The sequence below is a fragment of the Simochromis diagramma genome, unplaced genomic scaffold, assembly GCF_900408965.1.
Source record: "Simochromis diagramma unplaced genomic scaffold, fSimDia1.1 OVJJ01000362.1, whole genome shotgun sequence".
Classification (NCBI taxonomy): domain Eukaryota; kingdom Metazoa; phylum Chordata; class Actinopteri; order Cichliformes; family Cichlidae; genus Simochromis; species Simochromis diagramma.
Window position 1 is genome coordinate 414,954 of NW_024386815.1, and position 15,604 is coordinate 430,557.

Consider the following 15,604-nt stretch of genomic DNA (forward strand, 5'->3'; position numbering starts at 1 on the left):
ACTCCTAAAATTAGCCAAACTAATCTGACGTAGTGTGTGTTTGCAACACCACACAGAGCGCAAACACATTTCAAAGTGCCACACATTTCAACAACATTTGATTAAGGAGGAATGTGATTACAAATTTCATACAGCTCCTATAATACCCACAAAATATTTGTTAGGCCAATATTTAACTCCATCCTCTTAAAGCGAGCTCAGTTTAAACGTTTTTGTCAGAACGAACAACTAGCAAATAATTTGCTTTAATAATTAATTAAATTAATAATAATTAATAATTAAAATTATTAATAATTAATCATTTGCCTGAACATCCCCAGAAACATTACAGTGTCCTCACAAACTAATTCAAATCAATTTCAAAATATTATCTGTCTGTAATGTAACACTTCAACATTCTGTCCCAAACAAATAGCTTTCATATAATAATAATTAATGAGACAAAAACTGACACTGAAACTAATGAAAGCTAAACCAAACATAACAACAACAATAACAGTAAACTCATGCCAGAGTTTAACTGAAACTAGAGTTGAAAATTAAAAAAAAAATAGTACTGAAAATATTTAATTAGAAAGCTCCCATCTATGATAACTCTGGTACTCAGTACTGGCACACACACAAAGGTGCTATGACCAGGAGACTTCAATCCGCCATAGAAAACAAATGTTTCTTTGGCAGTAATTACAAAAAGTCCACTTGACTGGTCATTGAAACACGTTGTAGGAATGCTTTTTAGCACACAAACTGCGCATCCTGAAGACAACAGCAACAAATCAATTACTATGAAACAATGTCAAATTTCACAGAACCCGTGTGACAGCTTCAAAGTTCTTCTTTTGTCATTTAGAGTCTGAAAAGCAAAGACTATTTCTACTATTTGTATTACATAAAACACAGAAGCAGAAAATCTGGAATAGTTTGGCATCTTTACAGTTAAGCAATTACCAAAATAGTTGTAGAATTAACTGATCAAGTCTGCTTTTGAGTCGTACTATGTACCTTTGATATTTGTGAATGAGAGATAAGTGGGCTGTAAAGAAATAATGAGGCAAGAAAAATGGTTTTTAATGAGCCACCAGCTGAATGCTGCAGTCTGTAGCTGGCATGTTTATGTTGCTTTTGAAGCTGCTTAGAAATCCCGTTCTTCTGTAATGGTTGTTTAACAATCTGTACCAACTTTCATACCCTATTTAACGTGCTCAGCTAAACCCCCATCCCATCCCAGAAACAAAGCAGCGCGCCTGTTACAGATGGTATTTCAATACCCAAAGACACTTCAGCCCTCAAAGCCATTTTATAACAGTAACACTGTAGTCACTGAAGCAGTGTGATGTCTGGGAATTACACCCGCAAAATTTGGTATCACATGTGCCTGTGCTCAGCCAACCAAGTCAGACGAGACGGTTTGAGGTCTCGTCTGGACTGGAGACAGAACAAAATGGATTGTGTGTGGGCAGACAGGCTGCTGGCCGCGCTGTGATGAGCCGAGATGTCCTCGCCATCACACACACACACGCACACACACTGAAGCCAGAACTCACCACATTCAGTTTCCGAGGAGCTCGAAATTTCAGCTTCCACCACTGTCTCCTCCATTCCTTCCTCTCCCTCTTCCTCCTCCTCTTCCTCGTCTTCGTCCTGCTCCTCATCCTCATCCTCCAGCTTCAGTTCGGTCTCGGCCTGGCTGTCCTCCCTATCCTGCTCTTCCTGCTGATTCTCCACCACCTGCACCTCCTCTGTCTGGGAGTTGTGAGCAGGTCCTGCCCCCAGCTCCCCTCCCTGGCTCAGGGAGTAGTTGTGCTCCTCGCTGCAGTGCTCCAGAGCCAGTCCTACTGCAGCTGCTGCTGCTTCCTCTTCCTCTTGGGCCACCTGATACACCTCCACCGTGCGCTCCCTTGACACCCCATCATCCTGACCACCTTCAGTCACTCTTCCTGAAACGCACAGCTCTGTTGTCCGGGCAACAGAGATACACCCTTCCTCCTCCTCTTCCTCCTTCCCTGAAGCAGTTTTCTGGACTTCCGGGGTGCCAGGAGGGGCTGCGTGTCTGTTCCTCCTCCTCTCCTCCTCCTCATCCTCTTCCTCCTGCTCTTCCCGGCTCCTCCCCCAGCAGCCCATCAGCACAGCCTCCTCGGAGCAGGGCAGCAGCTCCCCTCCGACCCCGAGGCCCAGTTTGGTGTAACGAGCCATCTCATCCAGCGCGGACACATCCCAGCGCTCTGGGTGCAGGTCTTCACCAAAGCCTCCGTCGTCCACCAGGTCGCTTAGCAACTCAAAGGGCCGTTTCCTTGGCAATGCTGGGGAGCCCAGCATAAGGAGCACACTCTAAAAGGGGGACAGAGATAAATGACACTTAAACATATGATTTGTGACAAAAAAATAAACAAATTTTTAAATCATTCAGTATTTTAAAGATTATTTTGGTGTAAAATGACAACATTTACTAGCATTTTAAATTGTGAATCTACTTCTGCTACTAAAACAGGTCAGAATGAGTTGTGTGGGGGGAAAAAAAACCTTAATCAAAATTACCCACCCTCCCCCAGTGCCGTAATCCTGTCAGGATTATTTCACACCTGGCCCACATACACTGACTGTTGATAACTGAGATGCCACGTGAAGAATTCGGTCTTGTTTTCATGTGAGGCATGATGTTTAAACATTGCTGAATAAATAAATAAACTGTATTTGCGATGTATATATATACAAAAAGATTGAGAGTGGTAGAGGATTAATGGCTTTTCAAGCAGAAACCAAAAACAGAATACAAACAACGGTCTCGTGTCCCAATTACATTTCCCACTCTGCCATAGCCTGACCACCTAACCTTCTGCCACTGCGGTTACTGCTGCTGAGCTCTCATTATATTCCTAATAGAGGCATGATAGGACATTAAAGAGAAGAGACATGCAGCAGCTTAATGCATCAATGCACACACAGACAGAGGAGGATTATGTGACAGCACTGAAGCGGAAGGATGACTTCATCGCTGTATGTAACCTAATAATATAGGCTTTATCATAAAAGCACAGTTTACCTGGGCATCTGTTTAATGATATGTCTTTCCAGACTTCTTCCCGTGCTGTTATAAAAGCACGTGTTTAAATACAGTTGAGAAATAGCTCTAATGTGCGGTGTAGTGAAAGCTGTAATGGTTAAAGATCAAGTGGATTGGAAATGGTTCATGATCCAATCATCATCAAGCCTGTGGCCCGTGTTTATTTTCCTGAAGAAAATAAACACAAAACTATGGTACAGATTGAACAATGAATGTAGAGATGCATGCAAAAAAATCTACATTACAAATAAAAAACAGGTCATATTTTGTTGTCCTTAAAGACAAACACATTTTTTCCCAGAGATTAAGAATTGATTTTTGGCAGGTTGGCAAATTTATAACTGAGCATTATAATCAGCTGCTGCTCCTGCAAGTCTTTCACTTTATAGACAAATAGGCTGGTGATCACAGTGCTTATTGTGTTCTGCAGCCTCAGTGAGCTGAGCATCGCTACACATGAACCAGGTTTCCTCCTCCTGTAGTATCACCAGGTGCAGATGCTGGATCTGGATCTGACATCAGGGTGAAATCCTCTCTGGGGAAGCAGCTGAACTGTGACTGCACTGACAGCCAGCAAGCTAGCCAATAAGATATACTTTCAAAGTAAGAGCACGGTATTGTCCACTAATAGATCAATCACTAATGACATCATTTAAATTGCTACAATGACTCACCAACTCAAATTAGGCAGCTATTAATATATCTGTGTGTCCTATACAGTGTCTACCCGAGGTCACACTATAAGATGCGTGAGCTTTGGCTCTGTCCATGTTGTGCTGTCTTACCTGGTCGTACTCTGTCCTGCCTCCCTGTGGCGACATGGCCAGAGGGTAGGGGCTCATCAGACCCCTGTGCCCCCCATAGGCCTCGCCAAATGCAGGCTCCATCCCATTCATACCCGGCTGGAAAGGAGGTAAAACACACAGACACAGAGTAAATCCAACACCGAAGCAAGGAGTAGGATAATTCAGAGGTGATGGGTGAGAGCCACTGTAGCTTTCCTACTTTACCTGAGGCATGCCCAAGGCAGGAGGTTGTCAGGTCGCAGTCCCAACGTGAGTGTGAGTGAGTTCAGCAGCGAAAAACTCGACTGAGTTCAGGTCTGAGCATTGAGATGTCACCAGCAAAGACACAAGAGGGAAAGAAGAGTTCATCACAAAGACAGAAGTGAAGGTAGATAAAAGGAGACAAAGAGAAATGGAAGAAAGTACTTACCTAAGATTGAGAGGTGAGTAGGCCAAGTGGGTGAGCTCTTTTCACATGTCGCAGCTCTGCAGCTCTCGATTTCTCAGCCTGAAGGAGAAAACAATAAAAAAGGGAGCAAATCAATGTGACAATGAAACCTTGGGATGCAATACATAATATGAACACAAAAATGTTACAGTGTTACATAAGCCTTATATTGTTTTGTTGGCTTCGTGCAGTACAAGTTGTCTGTTTGCTGCTACTGATTTCAGTTTGTTTGATCGGCACAAAAGGAGGAGACGACAGCGGTACAGATGATACAATGCAGGTTTTAAATGTGTCTTTTTAATAACAGATCCACAGTGCCGCTCTTAGATGAATGGGCTTCTTTGACAGAAAACATTTCACAAGGGCAATCTGTGAAATTCACTTTTGTTTGTTTATTGTGGTGTTTTTTTTAATATATTTTGTATTTGTAAAGCAAAACATTAATGAGTTCAGAGCTCTTTATTTGTCTGTTCAACAGCGGCAGCTATTGTTACTTACATTAGTTGGCTAGCTTTCTATTAATACATCCATTCATTCAACATGAAAAAAAAAACATGCTGGTGCTGCAAAAATGTAGGACATATCACTTCCTGAGAAACCTCTGCTAACAACGAGTGTTTAAAACAGCAAATGCAAAAGCTTTCATGCACCAGATAAAGGTTGAATTCTGTTGTGTGACAAAGCATTCATGTGATTCACTGGCATTTGTTATTTCTACTGTTATGTGCATTAAAGGAGAACTTTGATGTTCATTTGTTAAACATTACATGACCAGTGTGGGATGAGGATCAATGAGCTGGAAAGGAGAAGAGTTTGGATAGATCATCTAAAGATTAGCACTAGTTAAGTTTAAACTGTCAATAAAACACAGCTTCCATGCTTTGTATGCTATGGAATCAAAAGGCTAAAGTATGCAGGGCAGGAGGAAGTCAATATCCTCAAGGCTAAATATTAGCTCTTGTCCAGCTAAGTGAAAAATGTGCAAAGCAAGCTAGTTAAGCTTAGCTGACAAGTTGAATTGAGCTGTGTTAGCTTGTATCATGACTGCCAAGGTCATGAGCAAACAAACAAAAAAAGAAAGAAGTCAGTCCACCTCTGTCTGCTCTCTTCACTGCCCAACTGATTCACTCCTTTTATTAATATCAATCTTTAAATTAAGTTTTTGTTTTATTTTTACATTTTAAAAACATCACAAGTAACCTTACTTAAAACCCTAAATAATGTTTCAGCATTATATTATTGAAGTGGTCACATACTTTGACAAACTGCTATTTTTTCAGGTCAGATCAGGTGAAAAGTACAAAGTTGATATGCATCCAGTTCTTCCAGTTTCAGTACCTTACAGATACCGTGGCCAGCTATCTGCACACACTGCATGTAGACTGGCTGTCACAAAAGAAAGTCGACATGAAACAATAATAAATGCATTGATGACAAAACGCTCTGCAACTTTGAGTGCAATAAAAGCTTCCCAAGAGGAAGAGACAGAGAGCCTGACAGGGATAGCATCATAATCAGAGCTTTCAGTCATGCCAACTAACTTGAGAACAACCGCTCCAAACATACAGTACTGTGCAAAAGTCTTGAGCCACCCCTTATTTTTTTACATTTAACTAGAAAAAAGGGAAATTAGCAGTGCAAACACATGAAAATGCAGTAGATAAGGCAAAAACTGGAGTTTGTACAATTCTAACTAGCTTAAAGTTAATACTTGGTATGACCATGTTTATTTTTCAGCACAGCCTGAAATCTTAGGCAAGGTTTCTTGTCATTCCTTTAAGTAGTCTTCAGAATTTCTCGGAGCAGAATAGTTTCCCAGCTTCCAGTAGGCAGGCTTTGCTTCCTGCCTATTGTTACGTCTCTGTCACCATGATCCCACATTCTTTCAATATCGCCTGGCTCTGAGGAGGCCAATCCAAAACTGTTGTATTCCAATGTGTTTTTTTCTATCCAGGTATTCTTTCACTGAATTGGCAGCCTATTTTCCATTGCCAATAAGATACTTTCCAGATTTCAAGGTGGCTCAAAATCTGTTTGTGTTTTCTTGTATTTATAATTCCACCAATTATGACAAGATCCCCAACGCCCCTGGTTGATATGCAAGTCCCAAAACACGACAGAGCCTCCAATGTGTTTTACAGGTGGCTGCAGAGACTTACTGTTGTACCTCTCTCCTAACCACTTCTGTACATATTGATAGTGATCTGAACCAAAAATTTAAAGTTTGAAATCCACTTTATAAGACCTGTTGCCACTGATTTTCAGTCGAGTTCTTGGGTAATTTGGCATGCTTCAGTGTTTTCTCTCTGTCAAGACAACCTCCCTTCCACTGAGACTTCTGATGAGGTTTTGGTAAACATCGATGGTTTATCAGAAAGACCAGATGCATCTCTCCTGTGTCAGGTCTTTGCTGGATTTTCTCATATTTCTTAAGGACATGACTTTCAGATACAGTTTATCTGCTGCAGATAGTTTTTACGCCTGCCAGATCTTTTGTCTGGCACCAAACTGTCTGTTATGTGTAAACAGAACATTGGTTTATCCCTTGAATCAGATGCCTTTTTATGTTTGAATGATTCACACAGGTACAAGAACTGAAAATTAGTATAAGAAAAAACAAACAAACCTGTAGCTCAAGACCTCTTTAAAAAGTAAAGTGTGGCTTCTTGCAAGAAAAATATAAAGAAATGAGGGGTGAGTCAAGACTTTTGGACAGTAATGCGCAAGCAAAATTATTACCGATGCTAGTGCGAAATACTACAAAGTTCTAACCCTCTGCTGATAATTTCATTCACACTATGTTACATCTCCTGCTAACAACTGGCCCACCGACACTGACGGATGGTGTGTTAAACACAGAATTAAACAACTGACCTCACAGATCTGCACGTTGTCACTGATAAAAGGCGTAGCTTTTTGAGTAAAGACTGGACCGATATCTGAATACAGTATCGCAGGAATTATAAAGTCAAAAGTTAGCATTGACCTATTTGTAGCCCCATGAAGCATGTGTCGTGTACTTGTCTGTTTGAAGGGGCTTAGAATAGAAAGGGAAGAGAGGCAAGAGGTGCAGGACAGGCGGGTGGAAAATTCACAGATTTCAACCAAATCCACATTGAACAGGAAGAAATGGTGCATTTGTCGGGGACCATTTTCAGCCACGAACAGATGCACAGATTGCACGCCAGATTAAAAAAAAGCAACAAAAAAAAACCTCTGCAGTGTGTTAATAATATTGAAGCTACATGTCACAGTGCAACACTGTGACTCACTGATGTGTTTTAATTGTTTATGAGCAACAGTGGTGCAGACGAACACACACAGTAAATCGCTTTTCATCGGACTATCTTACTGGTCCACTGAAGAACTGCTTCTTTAGCTCCGCCTCATACGGGTAAACTTGAGCATTGACGTTGCTTTCAGCTGCTCCATTCATTAATGTTTGTGTAACCAAAACTCTGATTCTCCCTTAAAGGAGAAGGGAGGAGGCCACACTGCAGGCGCCGAATACACCCGGCTCTTTTCAGATGGCAACATGATGAAATACCGAGCAACATAACACCCACACACACACATACACGCCACAGGAACAATGCAGACCTACTGTTCAGTACCTGTGGAAAAGTCGAAGAAAGCAGCTCACACAGACCCTGGTTCAGTGTTTGAGAACAATGCCATAATACGTTCTCTGTGGATTGACCTCAGGCACACAAGAATGAGGAAATGAGGATTGGCTGGGCGGTTATGACACTGCCTTGGCACGCCAAATGGAAAACTGGTATTTGGCACATGAGACAAGCCAGCTACCAACATACTGTGTACACAAACACTTATCAGACACATACAGGGCTCTGAAGCTGATAACCAATGGGTGGAACAAATATAATAATCCAGGCTTCATGCAAATGAATAAAAGATACACATTATTTATCATAAAGTTTACAGCACAAAGAGCGGGACCGTTTGAAACGCGAAGCTCTGGGAGTTTGCACTAAGGGTTAAAGCTATGTAGATTATTAAGGAAGCAGTTCACTTGTACCAACAATAAAGTTGTTTGAGTGCCAGCTTTGAATATTTCTGTACTTACCAGAGCAAAAAAAAGCTTTTGAATACGATAAATCAAAATGGCATTTAGTAGGCTACCAAGCCACTTTCCCCTCTGTTGCCGGATGCGACATTGGTGCTGATATATCCTGCAAACAGGAGCGAAGCGCACATGCAAATGTGCCCATGGCGTACTATTTACCATTTCTTTTAATCTTGTTTATATGAACACAGTGCTCCTCTAGCTATTTGCTGCCTCTACAGGGGAAATTTGCACAATGAAACAGATACACCAAACAGACTTGTATTTATATTTGTTCATACCACGGCTGATATAGGTGGCTTCATGCAATAACAGCTGAGAAATCCTTTTGTGCACATTGGTTAAATATAGGGCACGGTCCAAAGGGCTCTTTGCTCATAAACACACTCACAGAGTTCACAGCAAGGCAGCGGGGAAACAAAAAAGTCAACAGCAACCAATAACCATAGGCTTTACATTCAGCCAACGATGCATTTAGCGCTTTGTAAACAAGACTCTGCAAGCAAAGTGGATGCCTGCACAACTGTGGCTTATGTAACAACACTGGACGCACACTGACAAAGTAAATATATATGCTAACACTCACAATGCGGTAAGAAAATGGTTCATGTAGTGCAGGTGGTGCATGACGAAATTTACTTTTCCTTGTTATGGAGCCCCCCCACCAGCCATCCCCCGCCACAGAGGACCTTTCGATGCCTTCAGAACTTACAGTAATTGCAGCCATTTCTAACCCCATGTACACTTAGAGCTGACTTTTCTATTAGTCTATTACAAATGCACTGGAGCAATTATCCTGTGAACACTGTGTGGGCACAGAAAAATGCAAAATAAAACTGAACCCATATCCTTGCAACAGCTTGTTATGTAACACAGGGCAGAGTATTCAAAAGAATCTGTGTCACGCCATAATGTACCCTTCCAAAACAAATCTACAGTACATTCAAAAGCTGCAAACAGTTGCACTATTATTGATTCATCTGGCATTTGTTTTCTCAATTGTTGTGTGTGAAAATAATCATAAAAAAGGCACGTAACTTATTTACAATTTCCTACATTCCAAACTGACACATTGTTTCACCCAAGCTACAATAAAAAATGCAGATCCAGTCTATTTACTGTCATTCAAATGATGTGCTGGAAAAAGGACGTACTTCTTGCTTCAAACTAAAAAAAAGAAAACTACATTAAAATTCAAAATGAGTTCTTGGTTATTTTCAGCTGATGAACTAGGTGACCAATCCATGAATTGTTTCAGCCCCACTGTATTCCAACACGGGCAGTTGTTAAAAATGGTTTGCCTGTGGTGGGTTTTTTATTTGGGTAAAGAGCATCGCCATGACACCAGAGTTACAGCTCCCCTGTTTGCAAGAATGAAAGTAAGTGTGGAGGGTGAGCTTCACTATCAGAGGGTTAATGAGGCTCTGGACAGAAATCTGAGGGCTTTCCAATTTACTCTCTCAGAAATCGTCCTTTCAATGCCATTGTCGAACGAAACTGGCTGCTGTGAAAGCGAGACTGAAGCAGAGGGAGCTCAATGATCAGTAGTGTTTTATGTATTTCATAATGTCCAAACTGAAATAAAATGACACTTATGTCTTAGTTTTTCTCAGAAAGCATGCTAGCATCTCGCAAATGCATGTTAGAGGAGTCTGCCCTGACGATGCCTGTTTCCAAAAGATAACTAAAACAGATCAGGAGCATAGCTCAACCACAACTGATACTTTCATATGCCTATAAGAAGCAGCAGCTTATGGTGGTTGAAAGTGAATGCTACCAGGTGGCCACTGCTAATTTCTCTCCTGCAGATGGTTGACCCCCTCTGAGCCTGTTCTTCTGGAGGTCTCTTCCTGTTAAAAGGGAGCTCTTGCTTCCCAATGTCACCAAACGCTGTTCACATCTGGTTGTTGGTCCTTATTCTCTAGCATTATATGGTCTTTAGCTTACAATGTCAAGAGACTTAAGGTGACAGTTGTGGTGAATTGATGCTATATAAATAAAAATGCAACTGAAATGAATGGCTTCATGCCTGGAATCAAAACAGCAGATGTCACTGTAAAGTGGCTCTTGGAGCTTTGAGGTCCCAAATACTTACAGAAAGGTGTTTTAATAGAGAAACCTGGAAAACAGAGAGAGGAAAAAAATAAAATAAAATTACCAAAATAAAAAAAAATAAAAAGTCAAAATTTCAGTTTTTTGCCTTCTGCCTTCTGTAGAGCTCCAGTAGTTGTGAACTATCTCACCACATGAAACTCAAAGTCCAGAGAGTGAGAGTTCTTGAGTATTCAGAAGTTCATTAATGAAACACTGCAATGGAACAACTAGACATAACTGCTTAAACTGGCCCCTAACCTAACTGAAAGTATAACAGGAAGGACTACATGTCCATGGTGTGGCAGCTGTCCTCATGACAGTCTGCAAGCAAGGATATAAGTATAGCGCCTGCCTAAGGAGTGCCAGCTATTTCTCTTATGATTATTATTATTTTTGAAGTTTCAAACAGTCATGTGATAATTTATGGTACTTTTGTTCCATATACTACCACACTTTCTCCATAAAAACTTGTTTTGCACTTTCAGAATTGACGTAGTATAGTGCTAGCTGGGTATAACGCACACACGTGGGAGTGGAAGCAAGTCATTCTGACACTGGACCACGAGGCAAAATTAAAGCAGTCTGACCAGACACTGAACCTTTTGCAGCTGGAGGCCTCCTCAGAAATAATCAGGGAAAAAAACTCCAGGCTGATGGCAAATTGCACGAATGAATGGAGGTTACGCACGAGGGAGAGAGACTGAAAGTGAGAAAAAAGTAAATTCAGAAGGAGCCCAGTGAGAGGCTGTGATGGCAGAGAGTGTGGCCGAAAACAGCGAGGAGGAGGCGGGAGAGCGGGGAGGAGAGACGATCTGGCTGTCAGTCTGTCTGGGAAGCCAATTTGCCAAATTAAAGCTCCAAAAATCTAGGCGGCGGACAAAGGTCGGTCTGCCTGGGAAAAATCTTTCGCATCTCCAGTAATAAAATTAAAACATGTTAATAACTGCAAAGAAAAAAAAATACAAGAACAAACACCCAAAACGACCTGGATGCGCCCCCGCCTCTCCGTGTCCTTGGAGCTCCGTTTCCCGTAACGATGGAGAGCAAAAGTGGCCCCCTTCTGCCGCCCCTCGCCTGTCTTCCCCGTCCATCCAGTGCGCGTCCGCAATATTCCCGAATAAATCTTTTAATCACTGACCCGGTCGGTGGAATCGAACTGACGGGGCACAACGGTGCTGTGTCCCCGCACAGCTGGATACAACAACAGCAGCAGCACATAAAGAGCCAGAGCACGAAGGGAAGGTGCCATGGTGGCAGCCAGCAGCGTGTCCCGCATGGCACGGCGAGCTGGAGAGCCGCGCTCCCACATCCAGCCTTTCTCTTTCACACCTCACATTCACATTTTATGCATTTTTAGTTTACTTTTTTAAAACTGCAATATAACGCAGAAATAAATATTCCTACCTAAAGCAGCCACCACGCTTCGCGGAGTATCCAGCCGAGACAACAGGGATCCTTTCAGCGCACAGACAATAAAAATGGGGCGCAGCTGGCAGTGCCACCGGATGTCCAATATTAATTGTTAATACGGCCGATTTGAGAGCCTGTGGATGGGCTCCGGCGCTTTAACGACCCCAGCTGCGGTCAGGTGGCCACTCTCTGTCCACACCGACTCGGACTTTCGTTACATTAAAGTTGAATAAATCTCAGAACAACTTTGGCTTCTGTAGGTCCACCTGCAGGTGCTGCTGCCGATTGATGGTGGCTGTTACAGGCCGAGGCAAGTTATGCCCGTCATTAAATGTAGGCTTTGTCGGCGAGCAACTGTAAAGTTTGAGCCATTACAGAGAATAAACACCGGGAGCAAAAGCTGCCTGGCTGCGCATATAGGAAACATAAACAAAACGGTATAAATGCGTTATGTAGCGTGAAATGGGGTAGTAAAAGTGTAATTTGGTACATTAAAAAATATTAATAATAATAATAATAATAATATAATATATATATATATATATATATATATATATATATATATATATATATATATATATATATATATATATATATACGCTAACTTGTTACGTATATCGCACGTGGAAAGCATATATTTCCAGATGTTTTTGTGAACGCGGTGCATTTATTATTCCAAATTCAAAAGTATAGTTCTTTATCGTGCAGCTACAGTGTGTAAATCCGTGTGAAAGTAGCCATTTTTATCACAGAAGACCGTTAAAAGCCGTCATATTTTTTTCTATATGTGCTTTAAATATTTTGTCAGTTAATTATCGGTCGTAAAACTTTACGTAAATGCTTATGTATTTGTCCAAAGGCACAAAGCTGCGAGACGGGCTTTACCTTAACGCGTGTCCTCGGATGTCCCCTCCGAGTTAATGCTCCTCCGGACCGGGGTAAAATGTCGGCCTCGGCCTCTCCAGATGATATTACTCCGCACCATCCACGGAGGGGGGAGAAGAGGCTCACGCATGGACAGCAGCAGTGACCGCTCAGCCCAGAAATCCCGTTCAAGCTACAGCCACATGCAGGAAGTTAGTTCACGGCAGTATCGAGCTGGCCTATATGGCGGACAAACGGGACAGAAGATGGTTGTAGGACTGTTAAACACCCCCTTCTCCACCACCACCACCCCGTCCTCCTCCTCCTCCTGTCTCTCCCTCCCCTTCATTGGTGCAGAAACCTAACGTTTTGGAGATGAGAGGGTGGGAAAACAGAAGCACTCATCTCTCCTATGAAGCTAATTCCGTCGTTAATAAACTTTTACGAGCTCGTACAGCAGACCCCCCTCTGTGTTTGACTTGGTGCCGTCCGCGGGACTCACAAAATAACACTTGGGGGACACTTTTGGAGCCGGCTCCGCGGGTTAGAACCACTTTTACGGGCTCAGAATGAAATATAAACACTAGCAGAGAGATAGAGGGCGTGGATCCGCGCGTGCAGTGTGCGTCCTGTTTGCTGTCACTGAGTAACAGCACTGTTGTTGCTGTTGGCTACGCTGTGGTTAGCTACTAGGTTCAGGGTTCAGCGAGCCATACAAGTAGTGAAAAAGAGACTGACCTGATCGAAATGGGAAGTGTGTCAGCTGTAAAAAAAAAAAACCCCAAAACCCCCCCCCAAAAACAGTTGCAGTTCTCATCGGCGGGTTGGGGGGCACTTGAGTTTACGAATAATCCCGAGGAGCGAGTGTCAGAGCTAAAAGATTGGGCTGCACTTCTGGGATTGCCTTTCAAAATAAAAGTCGCGCTGAAGAATAAGATATGAAACGTATGTTATTAATTTAGGGTTATATTAAAGACATACTTTTTTATAATGCAACATTTTAAATAATACCTATTTGTATTAAATCAATTAAAAAAGGGGTACATACACGTTTTATAACTATTTTCCCCCTTAATATCCCTTCATATCTGTTGTGTTCAAGGATTGTATTTGTTAGGTCTATAGCTTATCTATAGCTAGGTCTATAGCTGTTACCCTCTCCCATTACATACCTCGGAATAACACAAAGTGAAGTTCTTTCACACATAAAATACAAATTTAAAAGCATGCATTCTACCGTGATTCCCCTGGGGATATGTTCACTGTAACAAAATGTAAGATATGAAAAGAAATGTACAATTTTTTTTAAAGGATATCCATACAAACCGTAAGGCCAAAAACATGAGTCCTGATTTGGATAGAAAATAGAATTATTATAAGTTATATATGTTAAGTTGTTTTCTCATGACAAACAAGCCAGATACCAAGTAAAAGCTAAAAGAGTTCATTCTAACCTCAAGACATTTCATCACGAGTTTGAAAATGTATCATATGATAGCAGTGATTTTGTGTCCAGGGTCCCGTGAGATCAGACTTTTATTATGAAAGACAGACCAGCCGGTTTTGCGCTCGTTCACTTTTTATAACTTGACCCATGAGTGAAAACGGATACAGTTTGATCTACGACACGGTGTCGTCATAGGGGTGTGGTCATACGACCCGTCTTTAAGGACACCGGGAGGATTCACGCTACGAACCCACTGACCTCAGCGGGGCTCTGGGGCGACTTCAGAGCAGAACCCCGCTGGAACCACTTCACCTACATACCCCCATGTCAAACAGAGGAGCAGACGTCTTTACTGTTACTGAACAGCCATGATGCAAGTCTTTTTCTAACCCATGTAAAGCAATAAAAGTACTATATAATTCCAGTTCTTTATATTCGCATTAATAACCAGTTAAATAGAGACAGGCCAGTTTGTGAATATAGATACAACTGAGGTAGAATAATCGAACTTGACAGAATGTGTTCAGTAAACATAAGACGATAAGCTGTAACATTAATATTCATCATGGTCAATAACAACATTCATTTATTTTGTAATCAGATCAAATATTTTGCCCAATAATAAAGAACGATTTCTTAACATGTAAGAAACGTATGCAGTAGATTTCTATCAAAAATATTTTCTTTGAACTACAAACAGAGGCAACAGATATTTTTAACTCTGTAAATATGTGCAAGCTAGAAACTGTGTTCCTGTGCTAATTTGATACACTTAGCAAACATTTAGTCAATTCAGCAGAAGAAGAGCATTAATACATTTTGAAATGTTTAAAAACTAAAAGATTGTTTGATTACTGTGGATATACAACCACCACTTTCCAAAAACAAAAATAATGGTTTGTAACATGCAGATTCATGGAGCAATGGTTTGCAGGTTATTTAAAATAATAGCTCCAAGCAGCACATGTGGTATGGAGAACTTGAATGCGTGTGACCATTAATGCTTCATGATATGCATGTATGATGCATCTATACATGCATATACATGAACAAAATATGCTGCTGTTGAGATAACATCTTTCGGCTCATCTCCAGGTCGTTGCAGTCTGCGTTTGTTTATTTTACACACAGTATTCCAGCCTCCTAGGAAACTGGGGTGTATAGAGCAGCTATTGATAAGCCAGGTTTACCGTAGAAATTCTTAATTTTGTAGTCTGTACATGATTACACATTGTATTCATTTAATAACTGCATTTAATTCAACATTATACTTACAGTCATGGTTTATTTTTTATGTCATATTGATAAATTATGTTTATATTATATCAGTTACATAGCAGTGACATAGCAAAAGCTGGCTACTGCCTTATATTACAGAGACAGCCATACAGTTCAGGCAGCGATATTT

At 41.4% G+C, this 15,604-nt stretch overlaps 1 protein-coding gene across 5 annotated transcripts in view; it reads right to left on the bottom strand.

The window, feature by feature from the left end:
- The window catches only part of LOC120730712 (CREB3 regulatory factor-like), a 35,144-nt gene extending 21,499 nt beyond the window's left edge, over nucleotides 1-13,645 (bottom strand). The window contains exons 1-6 of one of the 5 annotated variants that reach the window (XM_040027171.1): nucleotides 13,488-13,645; nucleotides 12,771-12,988; nucleotides 4,277-4,354; nucleotides 4,072-4,163; nucleotides 3,847-3,963; nucleotides 1,545-2,328 (exon numbers count right to left, since the gene is read on the bottom strand). In XM_040027171.1, the coding sequence (XP_039883105.1) occupies nucleotides 1,545-2,328; nucleotides 3,847-3,963; nucleotides 4,072-4,080 (910 nt within the window). In that variant the 5' untranslated portion in view covers nucleotides 4,081-4,163; nucleotides 4,277-4,354; nucleotides 12,771-12,988; nucleotides 13,488-13,645. Of the gene's footprint in view, nucleotides 1-1,544; nucleotides 2,329-3,846; nucleotides 3,964-4,071; nucleotides 4,164-4,276; nucleotides 4,355-7,908; nucleotides 10,471-11,879; nucleotides 12,373-12,770; nucleotides 13,063-13,487 lie in introns of those variants that run through there. The other 4 variants (XM_040027174.1, XM_040027173.1, XM_040027176.1 and 1 more) reach the window with 4 other exon arrangements.
- Between the last annotated feature and the right edge of the window lie 1,959 nt (nucleotides 13,646-15,604).